Source organism: Seriola dumerili, unplaced genomic scaffold, assembly GCF_002260705.1.
Source record: "Seriola dumerili isolate Sdu_G_001 unplaced genomic scaffold, Sdu_1.0 BDQW01000468.1, whole genome shotgun sequence".
NCBI classification, from domain to species: Eukaryota; Metazoa; Chordata; class Actinopteri; order Carangiformes; family Carangidae; genus Seriola; species Seriola dumerili.
Window position 1 is genome coordinate 774512 of NW_019174723.1, and position 27669 is coordinate 802180.

General features: G+C 40.1%; 3 protein-coding genes across 5 annotated transcripts; 2 read left to right on the forward strand and 1 right to left on the reverse strand.

Annotated features, from left to right (window-relative positions):
* Window positions 1-11085: 11085 nt before the first annotated feature.
* On the forward strand, window positions 11086-18419 carry gpkow (G-patch domain and KOW motifs). Of its 2 annotated transcripts, XM_022763376.1 has the most exons (11): window positions 11086-11275; window positions 11494-11663; window positions 12327-12472; window positions 14075-14181; window positions 14712-14916; window positions 15020-15152; window positions 16254-16449; window positions 16636-16756; window positions 16868-16937; window positions 17967-18052; window positions 18146-18419. In XM_022763376.1, exons 1-11 carry the CDS (start codon window positions 11088-11090, stop codon window positions 18272-18274), a joined length of 1551 nt encoding a protein of 516 aa, XP_022619097.1. In that variant the 5' UTR covers window positions 11086-11087; the 3' UTR covers window positions 18275-18419. The 2 variants fall into 2 exon arrangements, with proteins under 2 accessions (XP_022619097.1, XP_022619098.1); XM_022763377.1 differs by lacking the exons at window positions 17967-18052; window positions 18146-18419 and adding an exon at window positions 17576-17956.
* A 58-nt stretch (window positions 18420-18477) lies between these two features.
* pqbp1 (polyglutamine binding protein 1) lies at window positions 18478-23525 on the reverse strand. The gene is made up of 7 exons (XM_022763378.1): window positions 23455-23525; window positions 21847-21914; window positions 21621-21732; window positions 20685-20785; window positions 19619-19801; window positions 19474-19531; window positions 18478-18882 (listed from the first exon to the last, which is right to left on the reverse strand). Exons 2-7 carry the CDS (start codon window positions 21911-21913, stop codon window positions 18732-18734), a joined length of 672 nt encoding a protein of 223 aa, XP_022619099.1. The 5' UTR covers window position 21914; window positions 23455-23525; the 3' UTR covers window positions 18478-18731.
* Window positions 23493-27607, forward strand: timm17b (translocase of inner mitochondrial membrane 17B). 2 transcript variants are annotated; one of them, XM_022763381.1, is made up of 6 exons: window positions 23493-23581; window positions 24371-24470; window positions 24555-24618; window positions 25259-25387; window positions 25498-25608; window positions 26587-27607. In XM_022763381.1, exons 1-6 carry the CDS (start codon window positions 23556-23558, stop codon window positions 26667-26669), a joined length of 513 nt encoding a protein of 170 aa, XP_022619102.1. In that variant the 5' UTR covers window positions 23493-23555; the 3' UTR covers window positions 26670-27607. The 2 variants fall into 2 exon arrangements, with proteins under 2 accessions (XP_022619102.1, XP_022619101.1); XM_022763380.1 differs by having other exon boundaries at window positions 24371-24618.
* The last annotated feature ends 62 nt before the right edge of the window (window positions 27608-27669 follow it).

Consider the following 27669-nt stretch of genomic DNA (forward strand, 5'->3'; position numbering starts at 1 on the left):
TATCAGAGGGTGAGCAGAAAGTGTGAGACAGTAAAAAAAAGGGTAGCTAGGGAAAGATCCTGTGACTTCAGATAGGAGGGTGTTTTGTTATTTAACCTTTGTCAGCTGTCAGCATCTGAGGACTGGGGAGTTGCAGTGTTTCAGAGCAGAATGTGTAAAAGTCATGAATAATTCCACCTTCACAGGTTAGGATATTTTCTCTGAGACCAAGGTTTGAGGTTTGAACGTCAGAACACAACATGGGAGCTGGTCCTTTGTTTTATGCAAACATACTATGGCACAGTGCATGACTGTCCAACCAAAAGACACAGGGACATGGCTGACGTTTTATTGTCATGTACACACACATGATGGAGTTTGCGCACATTCCACCACATCCTCTGTCACATGGGAAAATCTAGTTTGCGTTCGATAAAGGTACGGGTCATTGAATGCACACACATTTTGACAGGCAATCTGAGAACCTGTACGGCTGAACACCAGAGTCATTTCTGTATCTACAGAGATGCATGACGCTTTCACTGGAAAATGGATTTTTATAGATTTGTCTGGACAGTGACTAATTACCTTGTTTGTCTGCCTACTGTATTCCTCAGGACAGACTCTCCTATTGTCTGCTCACAGACACAGCATGTTGCGTGAACAAAAAGGTGAGATGCCTCACGGCAAAGCTGTTCTGAAAATAATGTTCTTCTGCAGCATGCTTTCCGGTGAGCAGCTGTGTGTCTGTGTGTGTGGGCTGAGGATGTAGCTGACACATTTGAGACGTCCGTGATGTGACAGCGGTGATGTCCGGAGAGAGCGGTCAATGTTGCTCTGACATTATCAGAGCAGTTCTGTCACCTTTACAGACACGACAACAGAGACACACAAGACAGAGTAACAGAACCACAACATGTAGACAATATGACAGGAAAAGCTTATTATTGAATAAATAGTTCTAAATTTTAGGAGATACACTAATTAATTTTCTTGTGGAGAGTAAGATGAAAAGATTGATACTATTCTCATGTCTGTCGGCTCAATATGAAGCTGGAGACAGGAGATAGTTAGCTTAGCTTAGCTTAGCTTAGCTTAGCTTAGCTTAGCATAAAGACTGGAAACTGGAAACAACTAGCCTGGCTCTGTCTAAAGGTAACAAAATGAGATGGGCTAGCTAGCTGGTTAACATGCTAATTTCAGTAGAAGAAAAGATGTGATAGAGAGAAGAGTTGACATTGGCATTGCTTTTCACCACTGGAGACAGCTCTAGGTGAGTAAAGGAATGAAGTTTGATGCTGAACTTGCAATGTTTCTTCTAGAGCAGACTGATAATGCTAATGCTAGCTATGTAGCAATAGCAAAGCTTTCAAAAAGCTCCTTTAAATGTCCTGGTAGGCAGATTTCATTACCTTTGGACAGAGCCAGGCTTGTTGATCCCCGTTTCCATTCTTTATGCCAAGCAAAGGTAACTGACTCCTAACTCATTCTTAATTTTTAGCATACAGACATGGTAGTGATAGGCTATCAGTCTTCACAACAGCTAATAGGTTCATTTCCCAAAATGTCTCCTATTCCTTGTATCTTACTTTGTAACACCTATGCTAATACAAACTAGCTCAAATACATGGAATGAATGGAAAATAGAGATCTCCAGTTCCATTGTGGTCAGGAGATTAGCAATTACACATCACGATGCAATCCTCTTAAATGACTGTACGACTATGATAACCCTCGGCTGGATGGGGATAACACGCCCAGGGCTTTCCTCAGTGCAAGGCCAGCCCTTTCGGGAGCACCCTGAATCCTTTGGCCCAGCAGGCCTAATGAGACTGCTTTAAAGTGTGAGAGAAGGACAGGATGTAAGTAATCCTTTCCACTTGACTGGTCATTCGACTGGCAGATCTGACAGAGAGCCTCTTCTTCTATCCTCTCTCCAACTGCCCAGCCAAAAGAGGGGGTCTCTGGTGGGGTTTTTTTATGTAAAGAGATGGACAAATGAGGAAGAGGAAGGCAGAGAGTGGACATTTTAAAAGATAAAAGCAGAAGTAGAGTGAAGGTAAAATGTTTAACAATTAAATACAGATAAAATTGTGCATGATTTTTCTCCCATTCTTTGAGAGTAGTGGAGAAAAAAGGAAAGTACAGATAGAGACAGAGAGGCGCCACACAGCCTGTGGTTGGCGTAAGACTCACTTGTTTGACCTTGCAGGACTTCAGCTCAGGCGACATGAGTCAGATTTTGGAAAACGGTTGAGTTGGTTGCCACAACATTGAGAACCCAAAAACCCACAACCTGCATTTTAAGCCTTGGTTCAAAGCCAACGGCCGTCACCATTGCTCTACTGCATTCGAGTAAACACGATCAAACAAGTGATGTTATTTACACCACTATGTTTAAACCTGAAATTGTGCTTATCGTTTCATCCTTGCCAAACAGTGCCCCCAGTCCCTCTCAGTCTACCCCACTGTGAAACCTTCTGCAGCAACATTGTCGACCTGCTTCCCCAAAGCCAGCCAGCCAGCCATCCACCCACACAGAAAACACAGTAATACAACATGCATTTATTATGTTGTGAAAAGAGAACAAAAAAACAAAAGCATCTACTCTTTCCATTTAATCATACAAAACATACTCCAATGTGAATCAATCCAGAATCATAATTCTATAAGCCGTTAGTCTCTTTATGCTTTATCTAAAGATTTCTCTGAACTTCTCAGCAGTAATGATTAAAATGCTAAAAATAAAACTACTGAGGGTATTATCCTATGCTGTTGGGCCTACAGAGTTGCATTGTGTGTCTACATTATACTCATGGAGGCAGAGAGTTTTGCCCGAGTGGTAGCTGTTGTCTTGACCTCGTGCGTCTGATGGGGGTTTAATGAGCCACAGCCTGTCAAGTCTGCTGAAGCCTGGACTCGTCCCGCTGCAGACACACACCCTGACACTGCTTTGGTCTCGCTCTGCTGTTGGTGTTGATGCTACAAACTGGCCCTGCACACTCATCTTACTGTGTCCACTAAAAACAGAGGGCTCGGTTGGCATTAAGGCAGGAGAGGAATGTACTGTTTGTGAGGTTATACAATGTGTGATTCAGTGGATTATATTAAGCAATCAGCCATTTGCGATGAATACAATTTTTAAGCTGTCCTACTGCACTTTTTTACTTCAAAATGGCAATATTTGCCAGTAAACTGATGTACTGAGGTAAAATGATGACTCTTCACTCATGCTAGTGGCTCTGTGAGTCTGCACCTAGGCACAGTGATGCTTTGAGCTAAATGCTAGCGTCAGCATGCTAACATGGTCGCAGTGATGATGCTAACATTCTGATGTTTAGCAGGTCTAATATTCACCATGTTTACTGTTCATCCTATCATTTACTAATTATCAATAAAAAAAGAAGCTGAGGCAGATTTTTTCACCAGTAGTAATTGAGGTATTTCACTAAAAACCATGACAACCTCATCATGGCTTAGGAAAAGCCAGAGGATCATTAAAAATATTAAGATTCATGGGAACCATGAATGTTCATCTGGAGCAAAGTTGTGGACTGATCGACTCACTGGTGCTGCCATCTGTAGAGACACACTGCTAGAAACATGCATGGCTAGAAACACTATATATCACCCCAGACTAACTATTATACAGAGAGGAGGACACAATATACGGATTCAAGGATATCTAACCCTATAAAAAGAATGCTCTATTGAGATTTCTGACCTTAAGGTCAGGAAAGAGCTGACCAATACATATCCTGTTTCACTGACTTCCTCTCCACCAGCGACCTGCTCAGGATCTCTACAACTTGCAACCCTGGCCTTTCAGTGTAATTTCAAACCACAGCAATCTGTCAATGGCAAAACATACATCCTCTTGTATAGGAGTCTATTCTTAGATGTAATTTTTTCATTCCCTCACCGTAGCTGTTTATTCAGAAAGCATAAAGCATATGCTCAAGGCTATTATGACTCAGTGTACAGTATAAACAGCTGCGCCCCTCAGTGCTTTCTGTTTGAAATATGCCTTTTCACCCTAAATTGCATGAATACTCACGCTTGTATTATCCAGTGAACATCCATTGTTATTAGTTAATTAACCATAATAATTCATTTTTTCCTCTAAAGAGACTCAAACTTAATTTAAGCATTATCTTAATAAACTTAACATCCCAGTGTAATAATAACTTATGGTGTAGCAGCGCCAATGCTAAAGTTTCAGGTCCTGTGCAATTAAATTCTTCCCAGTGATTAGTATAAAAAGGCTGGGGCCATTTTACTGCTGGCAGCTCATAGTCATGAGCAGAATGTCTTTATTACAGGACAAATTAAGTAAGCAGTTATTTCAGGTTGGATCTCGGGGGTATTAATTTATTAAAGTTACACAGATGAGCTTTGCCATGAAGCTTAATAATTCAAATTCAGCTTCAAGCAACGAATCAAGGACAAGAGGGGATAGCACTTGACATTGGGCTGGAGAGAGTACTGAAAGACCTTCATGAAAAAGGGTGTAAGCCAAACACATCAATTATGAAAAGTGAATAATTGAATTGCTTTGTATAAAGCAGCTCTGGCAAGGCTAACAAAACAACAACAGCTTGTCTTGACAGATTTATGCAGCAGGTTGAGGTCCACGGTGCACACACTTCCATTTGAAAGGCCACTTAAAAACAATTTCATTGACCAAACAACTGTTAGCTATGACTTTAAACTTCATCTTGGCAGCTTCAACGCCTACTCTAACATTCCTCCTGTATCAATAACGTGAGTGAGGCTTTGTGGTGAAAGCAGTGACTGTCAGCTCTCGTGATTCTCCCCCATGTTCCTGATGTCTATCTAGATGCCGGCCCTCATCCTCATCAAAGCCATCTCTGAGCTGGTAGATCACTCCCTGACATAATCGGCTTTGACCACAGCAAAGTTTGTTAAACTTCTGCAAAGACAAGGAAACTTTTAACACAATCAGCTTTTGCCGTGAGATGTCGCTCTAATCTAACTTCAATGCTCTCAGTCTGATTGCCTGCTTGTGAATTTTCATGTCACTGAGCAGCTTTCCTGCACTACATGAGCAGCAGAGTCAGTTTGCACTCACAAAAGCTTCTGTTGGTTTGACTTGGTGGAGCCAAGCTTGTTCGCTCTGTTGTCCACATTCTGTTTCCGCTCTAAATGAGGTCTATGATAATGAAATTAGCCTTTTCAATTAGCTCAGCTAGAATGCTCTATGAACTTATGTAAGTTTATTTGGTATTTTATGCATGCACATCCCACAGTGCAGTAACAGTGCATTTGGTTAACTTCAACAGAGCAATCATCACTGCACAGTGGCCAATATGAATAAGCAGAGCTCAAACTATTCATATTAATTCTAATTATTTGATGCACAGAAAATTAATTGCCAACAATTTTGATAATCATTCATAAATGAAAATTACCAAATATTTTCTGGTTCAGATTTCTCTTCTGTCTTTATGTCACTGTAAATTGAATCAGGGCTGCGACTACTCATCATTTTCATTATCAATTTAAGTGCTTAAATTCTGTTCTTTTTCTGGTTGATTGTCTCTAAATGTCTTGTTTATCCAGTCAAGAGTCCAAAACGCAAAGATATTAATGAACTATCATGACAAATCCTCTAATTTAACAAGCTGCAGGTGTTTGGCATTTTCTACTTTAGAATGACTGAATGATTCATTGACTATCAAAAAACTACTAATTTTTTTGCTAATTGACAAATCGATTGAGTATTTTGAGGTTCTGGCTGATCGGTCAGACCAAACAATCTATATGATTCTGCTATATTCAGTTCAATTAACAAGAGGTGGGCACTTATGACTAATTTTCTCTTTTTCACCTGCATATTGGTACATTGATTAAAATCTTTTAAATTTACATTAACTAATTAGTTTAAAACAACAGACACATCATTTGATGGGAAAGCATTATATTGGGCCACAACCAACAATTATTTTTCATTATTAATTAATCCGATAATTCGTTTGGTCTAAAAAATGTCAGATTGTGAAAAATGCAGTTAAAAAAAAACAGTTTCCTGAAGCCAAAGATGATGTCTTCATTTGTCTTGTTTTGTCCAACCAACAACAACCCAAAGATTTTCAATTTACTGTCACATAAGACGAAGAAAAGCAGCAAATCCTCACAGCTGAGAAGCTTCAACAGTGGAATGTCTGGTATTGATGATTAATCAATTATTAAAACAGTTGCAGATGACTTACTGATTTAATTGATTTGATTTAATTGATTCATGGACTAAATGTTTCCGCTCTACTTTATACAACATTGATCTGTTTAAGCTTAAAAATCATCAAACTTTCAAACATTTCCACCAACGATGTTGAAAACAAACATGAAATCATGAAAATCTCGGACTGTTGCAAAGGTGAGGAAAACAGACCTTCCTGTTGAATCTATCCCACACACTGAGCTCATCTCCTCACTCTAACCTGTAGTGAAGCACATTGCTCCTAATCTTACAGCATCCTCCCACGGGTGGTGTTGGAGGTCAGCCAAGTAAGGCATCTTAAATAACCAGTGACCTTAAATTCAACTGAACCAATATTCTGGTGGAGTGGCAGACAGATGGAAAATGCACAAGAGCCTCTCCCGGCTCCGGCTCCGGCTCCGACTCCACCGTCTTATCTGATATGTGTGCCCTGACCTCTCCTTCCGAACTGTTACACCAAACTGTGCGAGCAACATGGGGTGTACTAAAGCTCCCTGATGCTCACTCACTTTCGAATCTAGGGCACGGGAGTGCTCAACACAAACAGACAACAGTGGCAGATTTAAAAATAAAAGATTAAATGCTTGTGGGTTGAAAAACACAAAATATCTCTCTCTGTCATACACGCTTGGCACAGACACGCACGGACACATTACTCTCTCTTACACACTGAATAAAACTCAATACATGAAAAAGCTGATAAGAAAACGGAATGAAAAGCACATTCACTATTCTCTGCACGCCATCAATAAATCCAAAATCTATTCCATTGTGTGGTTTTATTAAAGCTGCTCTTGAGTTGCCTGCATCCAAAGGGACTTAGTGTAAGATTACAACATTGTTGAGCACTGGAGTGACACCCATACACACACACAGACAGACACACAGACACACAGACACACAGACACACACACACACACACACATAGGATAACACCAGCTCAGTGATGTTCCCTTTGGTGAAACTGTATCTTTAACGTCACAGGATCAAGGTCAAGGCAGGGGGCACATTAGTGGGGAATGTTGTGTTGTGTACACTCCGCTCCTCTGAGGAATACCACTGTGACAACAGGTCCTCTTAGTCAGTTCGCCAGGATAGATCACAGCCCTCGCTGCGATCAGAGATGAGCTCTCATCGGGAGGGGAGAGCAGTTTAATTAAACAGAGCAGATCAGCTCCTCAACAATGGTGATGGGTAAGAGAGAGAGAGGGAGGGAGAGATAGAGAGATGAGAAAGGCAGGGAGAAATTAGGCACATTAAGAGTGGATGATACAGAAAATAGTGCCGGTACCAGCTATAAAGGAAAATGGAATAAAAATAGTAGAATCAACAGAGAGGAGGGTGCTGGAACCTTTTGAAAGAATGGCTGAAATCATAATAACATCATACATTATTCATGAGGAAAGGGAGGGGCTGCTCAGTTCACTATAATGAGCATTTTTGTGAGGTCGCAGTTTGGTAACCTAAGCAGGCCTTCAAGTGTGTGTGTCGGTGTGTGTGTGAGCAAGAGTGTATGAGAGATACTGCTGATTCAGTAGGGATGGGTGAAGGTGACCCTTGCCTGCTCCCGCTGCCTGTCTCACCACCTGATATTGATCCCAGTTGTCCAACTCAGATCTGACTCAAGGATACATGGATTCATTGCCTTCTTGACATTTCAAATATGGCACTGTGTAAATCGTGACTCCACACACTATCATTGATTAGTTATTGATTTGCTACCTAAGTCAGAGTCTAACCATTTAACAGCGGCTTATCCGATCCAAACTGGATCTCAATGTATATACCAGGCAGGGATGTGAGCAATAGGCCCCCAGCATGGGAATGTTGTTGTTGTTGAAAATTCATATCAGACTCCACATGAACTGTTGAGAACTAAGAATAGAGCAGGCTACAACTGCAGAATCCAAATGCAGTGGCTGGGAGCAAAGGTTTGGACCACAGATGGGAGAATGTGCCTGCGTAGCCCTGCCCTGTCAAGGGTAAACTGCCTTGCACACATGCACACATAACACGGCCCACACACACATGCATACTTTGTTTTCATCACACCTTAAAACAGCAGCATGAATATGCATGATGCCGAAGGACACAGGAGGTACATAATTAGACAATCAACAACTCCCAGACGACATGCATTACTACAACAGAGGAGAAATGCACCTCACTTCATCCTCTCCCCTTGTCAGCAGTGAAAGTGGACTCATGTTAGTTCGTTGACATGCATTTCCACTTACTGGTGGTTTAATTTTGGGCTGGGAGTTGGACTCAAAGAAGGACACGTGCAGAATAAAACCCAAAGGCCTTTCTTAGTTATAGTGCAAAACAGGTGCCGGGCTCATAGATGAGACTGAGGAAAAACAAACAGTGTGAGGACCAGAGCAGAATGAGAGCGTGTGTGCGGACAGTCTTAACACCACATGTCTCCTCTTCTCTTCCAACGAATCAATGATTCATAGTAACAACGGCATAACCTTGACTGCTCTCCAAACCCACACCAATGCACGCTGTTAAGTCAGGGTCACACATCCATCACTTCTAAACAAGCTCCCTGTATCAAGCAGGGACACACCCTAAACAAACAGCAACAACAACACACACACAGCCACCAGGCACTCCTGCACAGTCCTACACACATCCGTGCACGCACACACCTGGTTGTCAATACAGAGTGCATTTTGCAAGTCAGTCTGTTTCATATGGCAAAATGCGCACAGGTGCATTGAACATGGGCTTGTGATAACATTTCATTACGACAATTTATACAGCAGGAGATTGGAAAAGTGGGGGGAGAAAACATCATTGCGGATTTACAACAAACTTTTCAGATCTAATCATGAGTTTATGTACACAACACACAGAGACATACACAGAAACACACACACACACACACACACACACACACACACACCTGCTGTTAAAGAAGGTAAACTTCATCTATCAATATGACACTCCTATCCCTAAGATCAGCCACCATCATGACAAACCCACACTCTTCACTCTCTCTTACACACACTGGCTGACTAGTTTACATGCACACACACTCCCTCACTCACTCCCTTTCTCGTTCTCTCTCTCTCTCTCTCTCTCTCTCTCTCACACACACACACACACACACACACACACACACACACTTAGGTTACACACAACAGATTCTCAGATTTCTCATATTTAGGGAAAATACTGACCTGCCCTGGCGCTGACACACACACATTCTTTTCAAGCAGTTCAGCCTTTCAAAGAGGATCCGTTTGAACGCGTCTATATACATTGACCCGACTGAAGTTAAATAATAAACCTGTACTTAAATAAATACGAGTTGTTTGATTTTTTTTAAAAAAGAAAAGCAGCAGCCGCCTGGTGTGTGATTTAAAAAAAGCAGCGTGGGGGATTCAGTGATGGATAGATATGGTATCACCGTATCCCAAAGAAAGTCAGAGACGATGTGCACGGCTGACGGGATATTTGGACTCTAGTGATGCTCCGAGAGCCGTGGTGATCTTGTAGAGAGGGAGAGAGAGAGAGGGGAGAGAGAGGGAACACACACACACACACACACACACACCATCAGGCAAATCTGACAGCGGCCGCTTATAAATTTAGCAGCTGCTGCACTGCTATAGGCGATGCAACGTGGGGAACGGAAAAAAAACGTCATGGTCAAAACGTGCTGTTTTAACTTGTGCAGACTCAAGTCTTTGCCTACTGAGCAATAAGTCCTGGACTTTGATTTGACTAGGGAAGAATTTCTTACCGTCATTTTCGTTTTCTCCTCGTCAAATCCTTCCTAATAGTCTTCGTTTGGCAGACCGGGCAACTTCATTACTTACGGATACATAATGTGGTTGTTGTATTACACCAAAAGACAAACGTCGGTAACATCAATCTGACCGGGCTGAGGTGTCATTGAACTGCAGGCGCGGCGATTTCAGGGCGCGGGGCGTCAATTGCAGAAGATCAGATTAGATAGGCTATAGGCTGAGCTACCCCGTAGAGAGTACGGTTAGACTGGTGTTGCTGCTCCTAAAAGGCACTTTTCTATCAAAGAAACAATGATAAAAGGCAAATGTGAAGGTTTACCTTGGGAAGTTAAGAGGCACAAAGGGGAGGGTATAAAAAGAGTTAAAAGTACCGCCCCTTATTATTCTCAGTCCCTCTACCTGCATCAGCAGCATCACTTTTCGCTTACAACCTGGATTTAAAGGCGTGAGAACCAGATTAAAACGTGAGTGTTTCCTGCCTAATTTGCAATATTCAGTCAGATGTGACAAGGTCACAACAACTACACAATAACAACTTCAAGTTATAATGCCGCGAATTTAGCGCAAATACAACTTTAATGAGCCCCATAGGGAAAAAGGGCCTTATGTTGCAAGTAATGTATATTTTTGGGTATAAGATATACTCATGTCAGCCTGAACACTACGACAATTCCTGCTTTTCAAAAACCAAACCAGAGACAGAATGCCCGTGCAATTGCGCATAATGTCAAAAAAGACATTAATAAACCTAAATTGGAATATATTCTCCAATAAATGTAAAATGAACTCAAAATGTAAAAATTAGTTGTAATAAAACTACCACCTTGCAATTACTACTCTGACAATATAATCCACAACATTAAAGTTAATTGAATATTATCAAGGACACGTATTATTTCCTTTCATTTGAAAACATATGTAAACCATATTTGTCGCCTATCTCGGTTTGCTTTCTCCTCCACACTCTGCTAACTGGTCGTGGTGCCTTTAACACTGACGCATTATGGGAATTTGAGTCATTTGCAACAATGGAATAGAATGAAATATAGTGAAATAAAACTACAACTACCAGAAGCACTTTCTGCTACTTCTTTCGGTTACAAACAATGATGGCATCGCACGGAGAAGACACGGGAGCATCAAAGTCTGAGGAGCAAAGGGAGAGAAAAACAACCGCGGTGTCGTTTGGTTTTACTAAAACAGTTAGCAAATTTAAACCTCCTGGTGGTGACGCTGTGACCAAGAAAGAAGACAGAGATTACTTGACTGGAATTGATAGAAATGAATTGCAGAGGTAGGGTTGGTACGCTAATGCTAACTAATATAGCTAATTTAAACATTAGCTTTAACGTAACTCCTACGTTTCCACGCTGATATAGCTAACTAGTACTTGAAATATTATGCTTTGTTAGCAGGCGTGAAGTATGTGTATACGTTACTGGGCCTCAGCTAGTAAATCTTGTGTTGAAGCGGCCCTGGCTGCTAGCTCGCTAACTTCTGTCTGTCGTGCAGTTCAAAACCATCTGAGAAGCCCAAAGAGCTCATCATCCCTCTGATCCAGAAGAACCGCTGGCACAGACAGGACCGAGCGGGCCAGAGCGAGGAGAGTAGCGGCAAAACACAGGAAACAACCCAAGATAAAGACTCTGTGGATTCTCAAGCTGTCAAAGAACTCATCGAAGGTGTGCAGATGTTTGGTTATTCTTGGGTACATTACATATGTTGTTGATTTGTATTTTGAAGTGTAAAGAAGAAAATGCAACCACAACAAACAGATATTTAAAAAGTTGCCTGTCTTCTTTAAATAGTTATTGGAGGAAATATTCTGCTTTGGGGTTGTGTGGCAGCCAGTGGCACAGGAGACTTTGCACATATCGAAGGAAGAATGGATTTCACTATATATCAGGAAATGTCCTGCAGTCAGTCAAGAAAGTTATAATGGAGAGAGGCTGGCTTCTATAACAGGACAATGATCTAAAGAAGACCTCAAAATCCACCATGAATTAGTTCAAGAGACACAAGCTGAAGCTTATGGAAAGGCCTTCACAGCCTTCTGAGTTGAACATCACTGAAAAGCTCTGGATAGATCTTAAACACTGTGTGAGCAAGACATCCTAAAAGTATCTCGGCTTGAAGTCATCTGCCGAGTGGCTGAAAACTCTTCAGAATAAAAGACTCTTAGCTTGCTACAAAAGTATTATGAATATAATACCATGGCATACAATTGTACATGGATAGCATTGTTTAGTGTGTGTAACTGTGTATTGCATGCTTGGTGGGAAGGCAGAGGTTATAAGTAACTCTCATAACAACGGTCCTTATACTTCTCTAACTTATGTTTGTAGAATCACGGAGGCAGCTTGATCAGTGGCAGAATGGCCCCCAGTCAAAAAGTACCTTGAACCTTACCATCCCCTTGTTGATGCAAAACAAAGTGCCAGAGGGCTTTGAGGATGGAGACCATGTAAAGGTGGATCTACGGCCTGAATCTGTAAGTATGACAACCAGCACAGGGACAGATATTCTCTCTAATCTGCAGCTGAGAATGTGAGTTTATTCAGTGGTTAGGTTTGAAGAGAACATTATTGATTTGATGTTTTGGATGAAGTTTTGATGAAACAATTGCATTAAAAAATCTTTCCAGCGCACTGTTTAAACACAAGTGTTGGAAACATATTTTGCAGTGTTTGGCCACTTTTCTGTCTTGTCTGTTTTTGTCATTCCCATGACATTACATCAGGATCTTTTCACTGAAGTTCCACTAATTTTAATCCATCAGTTTTAACTATATATTTTATTAGTGTTAGGCGAACTAGATTGCAGTCAAGTCATAGAAAGTTCAGCCAAACATGAGAGAGGTTTGAAGAGGTGAAGGAAATAAGGTGATTAGCTGTCTGTTGGAATTCTGATATTAGAGGATGTCACAGAAATAACTAATGTAACGAACAGCAAGGTCAAGTTGATGAGTTAGATCAGTTAGAGTAATTGAATAAAGTGTCCTATCGATGATCATAACACGAACAAACGTTTTCCTAGTCGTAGGGTCTGTGGTAGAATTTTTATTCTACTGTACTATATTAAAAAAAAATAAACTCATCCCAGTATCCAGATAATGGTAGGTGATAGCAAGTTGTTCTCCAGCTTGCTATCATAAACATTCACGTAAATACACCTACTTTGACACCAGGGAGTTGCTTATTGCTTTTATTTAGTAAGCTTTCTACTGTTCGTGGTTAATTTGCTCAAATGCATTTATGTAATATTTGTTTGGAGAGGGATTGCTTTATCAAATGCTTTATCAAATATGTGGAAATGATATCAAATGTGAGGATCACAATATAATCTGCTAGAGAGGCATTTCACTGAGCATATGAAAATGCCTGACAGTACAAAATGTCTGGTAGACTGGCTACTTTGAGTCAGATTGAAATTTGAGTGTGTGAAAGTGCTGACTGTCATCTGAGTAGAATAACACCCCGTGTGCATACTCAGTTATGCGCATGTGTGTATGGGGGACACTGTCAGTACAGTAAGACTTTGGTGGCAGACGGGCGTCAAACATTCTCCCCAGAGACATGCAGGCAACCAATCAGATCTCTTTCTGCTACTTTTCATCAGAGGCCTTGCACACCTCGTCACTGTCATCCCATATCTGCTCTCAATCACTGCAGATGTGACTGTCAGAACATGAGAGTCAGGGGAAACTTGCTCACTGTGGCCCACAGCTCATTTTAATGCAGTCCAGCCTGTGAGAGTGGACTCCCAGCTGCCCTCAGAGGGAAGCCTTCAGTGGAGAGAGATGAGCAGGGCCACTGCTCTGATGAGGGCTGCTGCCTGGTGACTTAAGTCAGCCTGGGCTGAGTCTGACAGCCTGAAGCCAAAAGGCTGAGTAAGACCGACATGACAAACTGCTTCTCTCTGTCCGTTGCCACAAACAATTTTTTTGTGTTTCACAACTCAAAAGATTACATAAGTGCCTCCTTTCAAGCACACATTTTAATGCAGACTGGTTTTTGTTTTTCTTTGGTTGCTTGAGCATTTAATGTATGTCTCTGGATTTCCAAATATATAATATCACTGTTTGTGTTGTCAGTCAACAGAGGCCGATTATGATACCGTTCCTGTTGAGGCTTATGGACTCGCTATGCTGAAGGGGATGGGGTGGAAGAAAGGGGAAGGCATTGGACGCACCTTTAAACAGTAAGTAAAAAAAATAACCCCTTGCTTTACCATTTCCTCTCCTAATTTAACATTACGCTGACCTTGCACCACTGTGGTGTTCAGATTTGAGCTGAAACAATCAATAAGTCTACTGAAAAAATTAATTTGCAACAATTTTGTTAATAAATCAGTTCCCTGAGTCTTTTAATCAAGCAAATGTGCCAAAAAAAAAACCTGACGTTCAGCTTCTCAAATGTGAGCTTTGGTGGGTTTTCAGTGATTTCTATTATTGTGAAGTGAATATATCTGAGTTTTGAATTGTTTGTCAAACCATGCAAGATTTTTGAAGATGTCACCATGAACTCTAAAATCATTGGATGAGCATCAACCACAATTGTGTAAAAGCAGCAATACTCTCTTGTTTCTCTTTTTATCTTACACATTTGTACTCATTTTTACTATATTAACTTCACCCACACAGCTCAACCTGTATCCACCTGTAGCCTATTTTACATCCTGCATGTCCTTCCCTCTGTTTATTGAATGCTGATGTTCCCTGTCTGCTACAGAGATGTGAAGCCAATCGAACACCAGCTTCGTCCAAAAGGCTTGGGTCTAGGAGCAGATCGCTCAGCGATAAAGGACCTGGAACCGACCAGACATAAGCGTCCCCCTAAGCCAGGCGAGGAGCGAGAGAAGGAGGAGGAACTAGTGATGGGTCCTGGGGGCTGTGTGCTGGTGGAGTCAGGGGCACATAAAGACCTGTATGGCAAGGTATAGTAGATTTGCAATGTCTGTTTACACACTCTATACACAGTACCAGTTCTAGATTATGTTTTCTCTGACTTCTCTCATGAGTTTCGTTCATGTGCTGCAGATCGAAGGCGTTGATCCAGACAACGCTCGAGTTATGGTGAAGCTGGCTATTGGCGGCAAGACTGTGACAATCAGCCAGTACGCTATTAAACTGGTTGGGTGCAAGGAATACGACAAATACAGCAAAGACCTCAGTGAGTAAATCTGAAGAAATGAAACAGAAAAGGGCAACATTTCTAGAAAAAGATCTGGAGGCTAATGCACAATGATTTTGTGTCCCTGGGTGCTAAATTAGATAATATTTCCAGTCCATTCTGGTCACATTTGATGTCATCAAAATTCAGTTTGACCTCTTTACATTGTAACTTTTTATCATGTGTGTTTTTTTTTTTTTTTTTAAAGTATATTTTTTGGGCTTTTATGCCTTTAATGGACAGCACAGTGGAGAGTGACAGGAAACGGGGAGGCAGAAGAGAGGGGGAATGACATGCAGTGAAAGGCCGTCCGATGCGGGATTCGAACCGGGGCCGACTGCAGCGAGGACTGTAGCCTCTACACATGGGGCGCCTGCTTAAACCACTACGCTACACGACGCCCCATGTGTGTTTTTTTGTTTTGTTTTTTTTTTGTTTTTGAATTAACTAGTTATATGTAACAATAGCAATATGATAGTCTAATTAAACAGAAATGACCAGTAACAAATTTTAAGTTGTTTGTTACTATTTGTTACTTTAAGTAATCATCACATTAGGATGATGGAAGTTTCCAGTTGAAGGAACAAGTTTGGAACAGCCTACTGTTTTGTGTAAAGCTAGATTGCTTAGCTGATTGACTGAAAATTAATCAATAATTATGATAATCTATTAATTGTTTAACTCATTTTCTAAGCAAAAATTCCACGGAATTCACACGTTGCTACTTCTATGTTGTTAAAGTGGATATTTTTCAGTTTGGGACTCTTGAAACAAAATGAATAACTTCAATATGTCAACCAAGGATTTGGGAAATTGTGTGGGAAAATTTTCACTATTTATAGACCAAACTCTAATTAAGAAAATAACTGACAGGTTAATCTATAATGACATGAGTAACTGGGCTAAACAGGTTTTCTGCTAGTCTAATGACGTTTCAGCTTTCACATGGGGGACAAAAGCACAAAACATTGATTCAGCTCTACTCCAAGTATAAAAACCCAACTAAGAATCGCACACACACAACACTGCAGTACCCGTGTTTCTGTGTGTGCCACATTTTACTCAATGCCATGCTAGTAACACTGTTTATTCACTGACCAGGTCGCCTCAGTAAAGCTCACAAAGACAAGGAAAAGGAAAAGGAGAAAGAGAAGGAAAAAGAGCGAGAGAAGGAGCGCCGGAGACGGGAGGAGAAAGAGAGGCAAGGTAATGGTGACGAGGTGAAACACAAGTCTTCAGATAGAGATGGAGGAAAAGATGAGCGGAAGAGGAAACACAGAGAATCAAGTCAAGACAGGTATGTATCCACTAAAAGATGAAGATCCAACAATATGCTTTTCATTTTGGTTCTTATCAACCAGTATTTAAAATTTTAATGTTTTATACATTTTTCCACACTGCATTTACTCATTTCAATTCATTGGTCAATATCTTTTCAATGTTCCCTTTGAGTAAACATACTGTATATTGGTTTCCTCTCTAGAGAGAAGCCTCCAGTGAAAGAAGCGAGGCGGCCACCAGCTCCCCCCTCCTGGCTCCAGAGAGACTTAAAAGTTCGCTTTATAGACAAAGCTTTCAAAGGGGGCAGGTACTACAACTCAAAGGTACTAATAGATATGGCATGATCGCCATATGTTCTATATCTTTGGCTGCACAGTATTTATCATAAATGTTGGCTTCCTGTCAGCTCTTAAGTCAGTCTGGTTTTCTTCTAGATGTGTGTGGAGGATGTCTTGACACCAACTACCTGTGTGTGTCGAACTGAAGAGGGAAGACTGCTAGACGGTGAGTCATTAGTGCAATCCCCGTCTCTCTTGGTGTTGGTCTCTGTCTCTCTGCAGTAGCTTTATTCCCTAATTAAAGTTGCACAAGAAATGTGGTGTGCAAAGTATGTGTTGTAACTATTTCTGTTCATTTTTATAATACATCTGAGTAGCTCAGGTATTATGGTGAAAAACATGGAGCCAGGCAGTTCCTACTGCTCATAGATGTTGTTCGTCATGCCTCTGGTTAAAGCGGAGGATATTTAGATGACAAATACTATAAAACAAAAAAAGCATTTGTAGTGTTAATGTAAGGAATAGACAGATAATGTGGTTTTCATATCCAGTACAGACAGGAATTTAAAGGAATAGACAGTGAGAAGAGCAATACCACTCCCCTGTCTGACTGTTAACTATAGAGCTACAGCTAGCTTAGCATAAAGACTGGCAGTGGAGGAAACAACATACCTGGCTCTGTCCAAAAGTTTTTTGTTTTTTTTTAAAAATCCACAAAACTAGAACAACTCATTTTTTATTTCACTTCAGTTCTTGTACAGATTTAATAAAATATAACATGAAACCTGGTGAGCCTTAGGGATTTTTTTTTTTTTTTTTTTACCTCTGAACAAAGCCAGGCTAGCGTTTTCCCTTTGCTGCCAGTTTTACGCTGAGGGAACGGTCTCCTGTGTAGCTTTGAGTGGCATCAATCATCTCATCTAAGTCTGAGCAAGAAAGCAAGTATTTCCTGAAATGTCAAACCCCTGACATTCTGATAATGCATCTTCTAATATACACCATACTGATGTTCCTTGTTGGCAAATATTTTATGTATACATTGATCATTGATTGGGTTTATGTACTATTCCTTGATACTGTGGATTTTGTGGGATTTCTTATCTGAAATTATTATGTGTCTTATTGGCTAAGACTGTAGAAATATCATATCTGCTGAATTAAGATGAACAGGTAATCACCTCTGACTGACACTATATTAACTGTTACTGTAAAAAGTCTTAGGTAAATAACCCACTGTTTCTTCTTGTGGTGACAGATGTGACGCAGGACATGCTGGAAACCATTGTCCCAAAAAGTGAATATGACTCTATAATGGTTGTACTGGGTGAACACAGGGGTCAGGTGAGTAAAGGATCATCTTCCCTGCAGCACATGTGTACTTGTTTGAATGTGATGACCTGTTACTAATAACTGCATTTACATTTGTCTGTTCAGGTTGGCCGTATTCTCCAACGGGACAAGAACAAGTGCAGAGCAATGGTTCAGCTCGACCGATACGAGGAGAAAGTGTTCACACTGGACTATGACTCTATTTGTCACTATGTAGGATCAGCGGACCACTGATCTACATATTTTTGATTTTTATTCAGATATTTCCATCATTTTTCATGCCATCTGTCCCTGAATGTTGGTTTTTGTAATATTCAGAAAATAATGGATTTAACATTTTAACACGTTGCAATTTTGTAATAAAACATTGTCAAGGAAAGTTGCAATGAGTCATTTTCACAGTAATCTTTAAATTTATTAGCAAATGATGCCCACCAATTGCCCTAATAACAATAAGAGGGTCAATCTTTAGGTCATATAAAAACATATTTACAACTGTTCTACACATTTCACAAGTATGAATGCACTGGTGGTACAAAAGCTGAGCACTCCACTCTCTGACACGGTCACAAATTTCACAATGAAAAGAAAACTTGTCAACGATGTCAGTCTGTTACGGCAAATGTAAAGATGTGAGCAAAGGGAAAACAAGCTGCTTCTTTGTTGTTTGTTCTCTTCCTGGGAGCACAGCTTACTCCTTGGGTATTTGGTTTGCTGCGTTAGCCCGAAGCACGGCTCCTGGACTGGGGTATGGCCGCTGCTGGAAGAGAGGCCCCGCCGCTGTGGTATCTGCACCCGTCTTTGCTTCATTACGCTTGGGAAGGCCACTTGACCACGTACCCCTGTAAAGATGAATGTTTGCTTTCAGTAAGTGTCTGACTCAGTACATTATGGTTGCACCTTAAAGGGGAATCCATCAATTTTAAACAATCAAAATCATCTTACTGGGCATGATTAGTACGACTGCTTTGTCAAGTCTATGAAATAAACCCTGATGATGTCACAATGATGTAATTAGGGTTATTTCGGTTTGATCTTGGAAGGTGTGGAGTTTGAAAGACAAGGGCATTTATCAGGAAGGGAGGGTCAAATGAAAAGATTAAGAAGCATTATGGGAAATGTTGGCAATGGCAATGTTTTTCAAGCTTAACCCATATGAATAGTACAAGATGTGCAAAGTATGTATGGTAACCATGCTTGTTGATTCTTATAATGCATCTGTCTACCTGAGGTGTCATCATTCCTCCTGTTTATAAATCTTGTGTATAGATGCCTCTGGATGAAGCTTTCTATATAGTTTATTTACATTATATGACAGATTACAGTGTGTTTGATCTTAATACAGACTAGTGACAGAGACTAGTGACATACTAGCACCAGCACTGGTACGGTACTTATGGAAGTGCAGTACTAAACTGTTGGAGATACTGTACCTTGGGGCATCAGAATAAGCACTTGGATCCATTGGGTCCATCTCATCATCTTTTCTACCTGAAAAGGAAAATAAACACCCAGTCATATAAATAGCATCATCAGTTTGAAAATGCTTGTATAGTATGTAACAGACGTAAACATTACCTCTTTTGCTCTTGCCGTATGGTGCCATGTCTTCCCTCCTCTGCTTTCTTCTGTCTCTGTCCCTCCCGTCATCCCTCTCTCGGTCTCTGTCCCGGTCCCTTTCCCGATCTCTGTCTCTGTCGCGCTCTCGCTCCCTGTCTGGCTTCTCAAACTGCCTCTCAACTCGTTCATCTCCTCCATCAGCTAAAAAATAGTCACATAATAAACCATTACCTGAGTTTGGCCAAAAAAAAAAACCTGCATTCTGAGATTACTTGCCAAATGATGATCAAACCAGCAATGATTTTTGAGAAGTGTAACAGATATCCATGGTGACAGGTCAGGAATGAGGATGATCATTGCCTCATCAAAATATTAATTTATAATTAACACTACAGAGTTAAACAGTTGGGTGAACATTCCTATGAAAGCCCAGCATTCATGTTAAATGATGTTTTGACCCATCACTGGGCCGAGCAGTGGGTGTCAGCCTGTGCCGTCATAAATCTGCTAGGTCCCATGACAGGCGACACAATTCTCTGGCCCTCAACTACAGTACCTTTAAACTGACCTAACATACTTTTAAGCTGCTTTTAACTCCCACCCTCACCCAAGGAAAGTGTAAATACTCTGTGGCTTACACACAGCCCTATGTTCGCATATTATTTGCTCCCCTCTGAATGAATTATGGCCCTTCACCTATTTTACCAAATAAAGTAAGATGGTGTCAAAAACGTATTTGTGTGTGAGTGTGCAGGCAAGTCCTGCACACTCAGGCCCATCGCACAGAAAAGGCTCAACAGTGTGTTCCAGTGTCCCAGAACCAACCCCCTCTTTACCTGCACATGCACGCACACGCACACACACACACACTTGTAATAGGATAAATTCACTCCAATATTACCAGATTATAACCAGTTAAATCTGTGTCAAGCTACGCAGCATGTTGCTCAAACCACCAAGCAACAGCCAAGAAGTCGCCCTTAGCTACCTCATCTTGGCAAGCAACACACCATACCCCTCTGCTTAAAGCATCACAACTTCACACTACAAGTTAGAGAGTAAAGAGGTTTTTATAATATCATACCTCTTAGTTTCTTGGCAGCTTTTGTGACCACTGCAGACGGGTCATTTGGGGACAGCCAGGCCACCAAATCTGTCTCCACGTTCCAGTAATAAGGAAGACCACTGTGGTTTGAAGGGAGAATGAAACAAAATGGATGAATTTGCAGCCATAATGTAAATAATGTGATGTGATACATATTAATGAGTAACGTCATGAGGAAAGTGATTGATTGAATTTATTTGATGACTGAAATACAGCTCGTTGGTTAGTGTAATAGTAATACATCACTGAAGATCAAACTACAGTAAGAGAGAATTGGCTTATTTCCAACAACACAGTACTAAACGATGACATAAAGCAGCGGAGCGGCTAAATTTACATGTATGGAGACAAAGTGTTAAATATGAAATAAATAATACATTATGCCAAAAATAATCATGAATAACCATTCAATTATTCAACATATTTTTGAAACTCCCTTTCTTTTCACAATAACAGTGAAAGTGAGTTTATTTTTATTTGATTCCAGCAGGTGTTATTGCAAAATGTCCCTTGTCAAAGTCTGTCTTTATTTAACCAAGTCATTTCAACCACTTTTCATCACAAAGTCCCTTAATAATAATTCAGGCTACAAATTACTGAGAAACCATATTTTCAAGGCCATGCTTATCTCATAATAATGTAGCCTAACTGGCCAGAAAAACAGTCACATATTTTTAAATAAACTCAGATAGGTGAGTGGCAGAATGAGGTTGATGTTCCTGTGTAATTTGTTATAAAAAAAAATCTGCTGTGTTTGAATCTCAGTTTAACCCCATAATAAAGACACCTGAGCGAAAACAGATACGATTTTATAGGTCTTCAATCTCTGTTACCAAAGTTACAAAGTCAAAATGTTAGGTATGTAAATATATCAGTCACAAGTAACAACATATTGTACAAATCAAGTATACATACCAAGCAGGGTCGAAAACTTTGTACCAGTTTGGTGGTAGATTCTCTATTCTGGTGGCTTCATAATCTACGTTGTTGTCATCATAATCTTCAGCAATAATCTCCTCATCTGCCTCTGGATGAATTGAAGGAGAAATGTTATTACATGACACGGGAAAGTATGAAGCATAAGGAAAAAATGTCTAAATTCTGTCGACACAGTGTGTTCACAAAGCATGCTTCCTACTACCTTGATCTGTAGGTTTAACAATCCCTCTCTTGGCCAAGCGGGCCAGCAGTGCCGGAGGTAGAGGCATCCTGAAACACAGAGGAGGGAGGATTAAGTCATGATGCACAGGATGGGAAGCCTTTATCTACTGACTAGAGCAGGTGGTGCTCAATCACCCAAACAGTGAAAGTGAAAATAATAATGGACTGATGCCAACATTAATTTTTGATATGCACATATCCTGAATTTACAGCTGGTAGTTTCTTTAAAATTTCAAACATTTACCACTACAGTGATTTGAAAAAACTAAATCCAAACTATAGTCTTTGGTTTGAAGCTGAAACAATTAGTTGACTGACCGATTTATCAATCAACAGAAAAAGTATCAGCAACCATTGTGATAATCTATTAATCACTTCAGTCAAACGAAAATTGAAACATTCTTTGGCACCACTTTCTTGAATGTGACAATCTGGTGTCTTTTTTTTTGTCATACATTACAGTAAATTAAAATATCTTACATCTTTAGCAAGTGGTTGTGGAAAAATGGTTGTTTTGTATTAGTTGCCAGTATTTTACATGTCCTACTTTGCTTGGTGCTTGCCTCACTCTTCTAAGCTTTTTATCCTGTTCTGTTGCTTCATTTTTTCACTGGCTTTCTACTTTTCTAATCTTACATGTTTTGTGCTTTATAGTTGCTTTAATGGCTTATTTAACATCAGGCTTTTTGCTGACACTGGCACATTTAAAGTGATGCTGATCGATGTACATTGTCCATGCAAAAATTAACAAATACAATAAATGATATATAAAATCAAACAATGAATGTAGGTTACAGATCTAGTGTTATGGATAGCTTGAAATACTAAACCCCAAATTTTACAACCTTCGTGCAACAATGTAAAGTACAGGTAAAGTCAGTTAAAGTGCAACAGGGCTAAACACATGCAACAATAAGACTATGATCCTACAGCAACACCGCTGTGGCTCTCCTGAAAGTGATCGTACAGCCACACATTTTAGAAGAGAGTATGAACCGGTTGTCCATAGGTCTTTTCATCTGAATTTCTGTATAATATCAAACTTCAAACTGATTTTACTATGGTACTAACGCCTTTTTTTGCATTTTCACAAATAGAATAAATGTAATTTATAGAGACTTTAGCGTCTCTGTGATAATCTAGTCCAGATTTGAGAAGTCTTCGTGTAGTGGTTTTTGGAATCTGGATCTGGTCTGATGTGATCTAAATTTGAAAGAAGTAACTTTCCCCTTAAAACTGCCGAATCGGAAACAGGCGTCGTGTAGGTCATCCTCCCCCCTGCATGCTGCTTTATTACTTTTGAGGCTCCTGGTGAAACGTTTGATTTTAGCTTGTATAGAGCTACTTTTACCTTTTCGGGTATGAACGAGGTTAGCTTCATAAAAAGGGAGATAATGTGCAGTCTGAGTTCATACAACATTTATTTTAACAAAATTATTCTACGTCTGCTCGGTAGCTCCGTGTCAACAGCTGAAAAATTAAACCAGCAAACACACATATGCGTTTAGGAGATAACACATAAACTACACAAACCATAAACCTACACCTTTCTATAAAAACTAATGAATTAAACCTATTTCATCTTTACCTGGTTTAGGAAAATCCAAAGAATGGACGATACGACTTCCCAAAACAGCACACGGCGCGCACAATGATGACGCAACACCGTTTGTCTTGACGACAACAAACATGGAGGAGTATGCCCGTGAACCTTGGTGAGATTAGTTTTTAAAACCTTTTTCTTTCTCTACTTGACAAACGTTTGCCAAGCTCGGACATGGATTTGTCTTTTTAATGTTTTATTTAAGTTACTGTTAGAGAAAAGAGGCTCTGTGAGTTTGAGTTAGCCGGCTAGCTTAGTAAAGGGTTAGGGATATAAAGAGATAAAGCTGTGGTCAGTATGTTCCCACAGCAACTAGTGTAAGCCACAGCAGCATCTTGCATAAATATGTCAGTGGGTTTTTTTTTTTTTAAATTCAAGTTATGGTAAACCGAAAAAGAAAAAAATGGTTATATTTTCATATTGACTGTTTTGTCCATTAAACATTGTACCTCAAAGAGACTGAATGAACAATAATATAAAATAGGGATTAGCAGCACATGCTTAGTTTCAGAAGGGGATGTCTGATATTTTTGCTGGATAAATGACTGAAGTTATTAAATACGTTGTTGGTTATTATTCTGTTGATTGTTTCAGCATCATAGTACAGCAACAATATAAATCAATTGGATGGGATGGCACAAACAAAAATAATGTCACTAATTTGCTGTCAATTAGCAAATTGGGTGTTTGTATCACAATCCAAAATCATTGCAATAGCACAATTTGAACTCTGTTGTGATACCGGTTTTCTCTCCAAAATAATCTATGTTGGAACTGCTTTTTGGTGTGCTGCTGAACATGCACATCACACAACAACGCCTAGGTGTTCATACTTTTGACGTCAAATGATTTATCCCATCTTTACATGTACTTCCTCCCTCCTCTGAATGCCTTCTTGTAGTCCCTGGAGGATAGTGGATGACTGTGGAGGAGCTTTCACTATGGGTGCAATTGGAGGAGGGGTGTTCCAGGCGATCAAGGGCTTTCGTAATGCCCCTGCGGTGAGTTCAAAAGATAATTGTTTGCTCTCAGACTCAGACATCAGGTTTTCAAACTCAGAACTGAACAATGCTCTAATGTTTCAGGGTGTGGGACACCGCCTGAGAGGTAGTGCAAATGCAGTGAGAATAAGAGCTCCACAGATTGGAGGTGAGGAGGTGCCTTTTGGTTTTATTCAGTGGCTTCAGTGTATTCAGACCCCTTCACTTTTTGTACATTTTAGGGGAATATGAGGGGGCTCCTCAGTGGCAGGGATAGAGAGACTGATCAAAATGGAGGGAAGGATGAATGAAGCCGAATGAAGCCAAATAAAGAGAGGTTCTCGAAAAAAAAATCTGCTCCAGAGTGCATGTGAGTTGAGCAAAGGTTCATCTTTTAGAACAACAATGACCTGAAGCAAACAACCAAGACACCACTGGAGTGGTTTCAGGACAAAGAGTGGCCCAGCAAAAGCCCAGACATGTTTTCTCTTTTTCATTATGAATTATTGAGTGTAGATTTATGGGCCAAAAATGTAAATTTTATCCATTTACAATTAAATCTACAACACAATAAAGTGTGCAAAAAGTGAACGGGTCTAAATACTTTCTGAACTGTATATGATTATGGTACATACTACAACACGATCAAGTCATTTATCTAAAAAAAATGTTTATTTATTTAATTATATTTGGGTGCTCAAAGGCCTCTCTCAGAATTGTTGAGGGTCATAATTTCATTGTCTGAGAATGAAAGCACATATTCAACCGAACTATGCCACCCTCACAGGTTTGTTTTCGTGGTTTTACAGGTAGCTTTGCTGTATGGGGAGGCCTCTTCTCCACAATCGACTGTGGTCTAGTTCGGGTCAGAGGGAAAGAAGATCCCTGGAACTCCATTACAAGTGGTGCGCTGACTGGAGCTATCCTGGCAGCACGCAGTAAGAACAAGTCCATGTAGTACTGATCTTACCAATGAGCTTGACACCACCTTTCTGTGTCATCATGTGCATCAGATTGATTGAATGAATGAGTTTTGTGTTTTCTCCAGGTGGACCTTTAGCTATGATGGGCTCCGCCATGATGGGGGGGATTTTGCTCGCTCTCATTGAGGGTTTTGGGATCCTCCTAACCAGATACACAGCGCAGCAGTTTCAGAATCGTGAGTGAAGCTGATTGAGTTTAGCAAAAATAATAAAATCATTTAGTCACCCCATAGAAAATGTGGCGTCACATTCAGGTGGTTCTAGCGCTATGATGGTTTGTAATTACAGAAGATTTCTGAACAATCTATTACATCAGTTTAACAGCAGCATGAAATCCATCACAGAATAGAAGGAGATTCCTTTACTGAAGGTAGTTCAACTGTTTCAGACCATCATTAGATCTAATTGTAAATTTGCTTTCAAAATCACAATTGGGTGCATCTCGAACCTATACGTAATGAGTGAAAAAAGATGAAACCTTTTCTCTGTGAAATCATGGAAATCAGTAACTGGAGAAGTGGATGTGATAGGCTGAAGGAAGGTTAGAACACCAAGCAGATGAATTCAACAGGGGAAATTGACTACAAGCCACTAAATGACCTGGGCCCTAAATATATTTCAGAAATGTTCCATATATATGAGCCAAATAGGTCTCTAAGTTCTGCAGGAGCTGGTCAGTTAGTGGTGCCTAGAGTTAAAACTAAACAGGATGAATTGGCTTTCAGCCATTATGCTGCCCACTGCTGGACCAGCTCCCTCTGGAGATCTGATCAAATCTTCCCAAACTGTAACTGGCTTTAAAAAGAAGCTAAAAACTGCTCTATTTTCTTCTGCCTTCATCTAAATATTAATCTTGCACTTTGATGAGATATTACCTGTTTTCTAATCTGTGTTTTTATTTTGTTTTTATACTGTTTTCTTATTGTGCTTTTTACTTCTATTTTTATGCTTCTTTTATTTCTGTTTAGCACATTGAATGACCTCTGTGTATGATAATGTGCTATAATAATACATTTGCCTTACCTTGCCTCTATAGAGTATAATTGTGTAGGTGTAGAGACACATACATTTTTGTTGCTATGGAAGACTATGCTGCCACAGAAGCCTGACAACCAAACCTTTTTTGTGTTTTCCTCTTCCTCTTTCTCCTCCAGCTATTCCCTTTGCGGACGACCCCAGTCAGTTACCTCCAAAGGATGGAGGTCAGCAGCAGGGTGCAAAGGGGCAGTTTCAGTAGAGAGCAGTAAGGACTGACACCAGCTGTGGACAGAGTGAGTCAGACCAGAGAACAGGATACTATAGCAGGTATCAGGATGAATGGGAGACACTGGTCCCTGCGGTGGTGTCAAGTAGTTGCACTATGTGCTTATAAACCTCAGGGGCAAATTACTGTGAGTTTTAGTTATTTATGAGTCAATTTGATAAACCTCATGTTTGCACCTTCAGCATCTCATTCAACACTATCTGTATCAGGGGTCATTGTTTCATTGCTGTGACCTTTTTGGGTTAAATATGCAATTCTAAAATTTATATATAAAACAAATGTGATTGTACAACATCTTAGGAACATTTAATAATTAAGCATCCAAATATTTTATAATTGTATGCATAGACTTATAAATAAATATTAAAGCCATTGTTTAAATGGCTGAAAAGTATAAAAGTAGTTGTGTGTGAGTAGTAAAGAAGATGAGACTTTACAAGATCACATTTGTTCAGTGAGGTTTTACCATGGAGGATGGTATGGTGCGAGTCTGTTTCTAAGTATGAATTATATGTCAGCTGAGACAATCACTCAAAAGACCTTTTCATGTTTTTAGATAATGCGTGTGCTTAAGAAAACCTCATTCCTTCTTTGTTTGCAGTTTTATCCTCCCCTGGCAGCTTTTGTAACTTTGAATCTTTGTTGAACAATTATCATCTTACACACTAGAATGGATTAGCTCAAGTCATGTCTGTAATACTGAAAAGACACGGATGAGCTCCTGGAAATTATAGCTTGTATCAGTATACTTAGACAGTTCACTTAGCTGGTTATCAAGCACCCTCCTCACTTTGATTTCTCCATTATCCCTCAAGCAACCAAGCACTTTTTAAACTCTGTCTCTCTGTTCTGTTGAAACAGCAGAGAGACAGTGCAGCATGATCCAGTGTTTTGCTGTCAAACTATGTATAGAGAGAATGTTTATTTTATTTATTGTCATAATATATTGATAGTTGATAAAGAAAAAAAACAA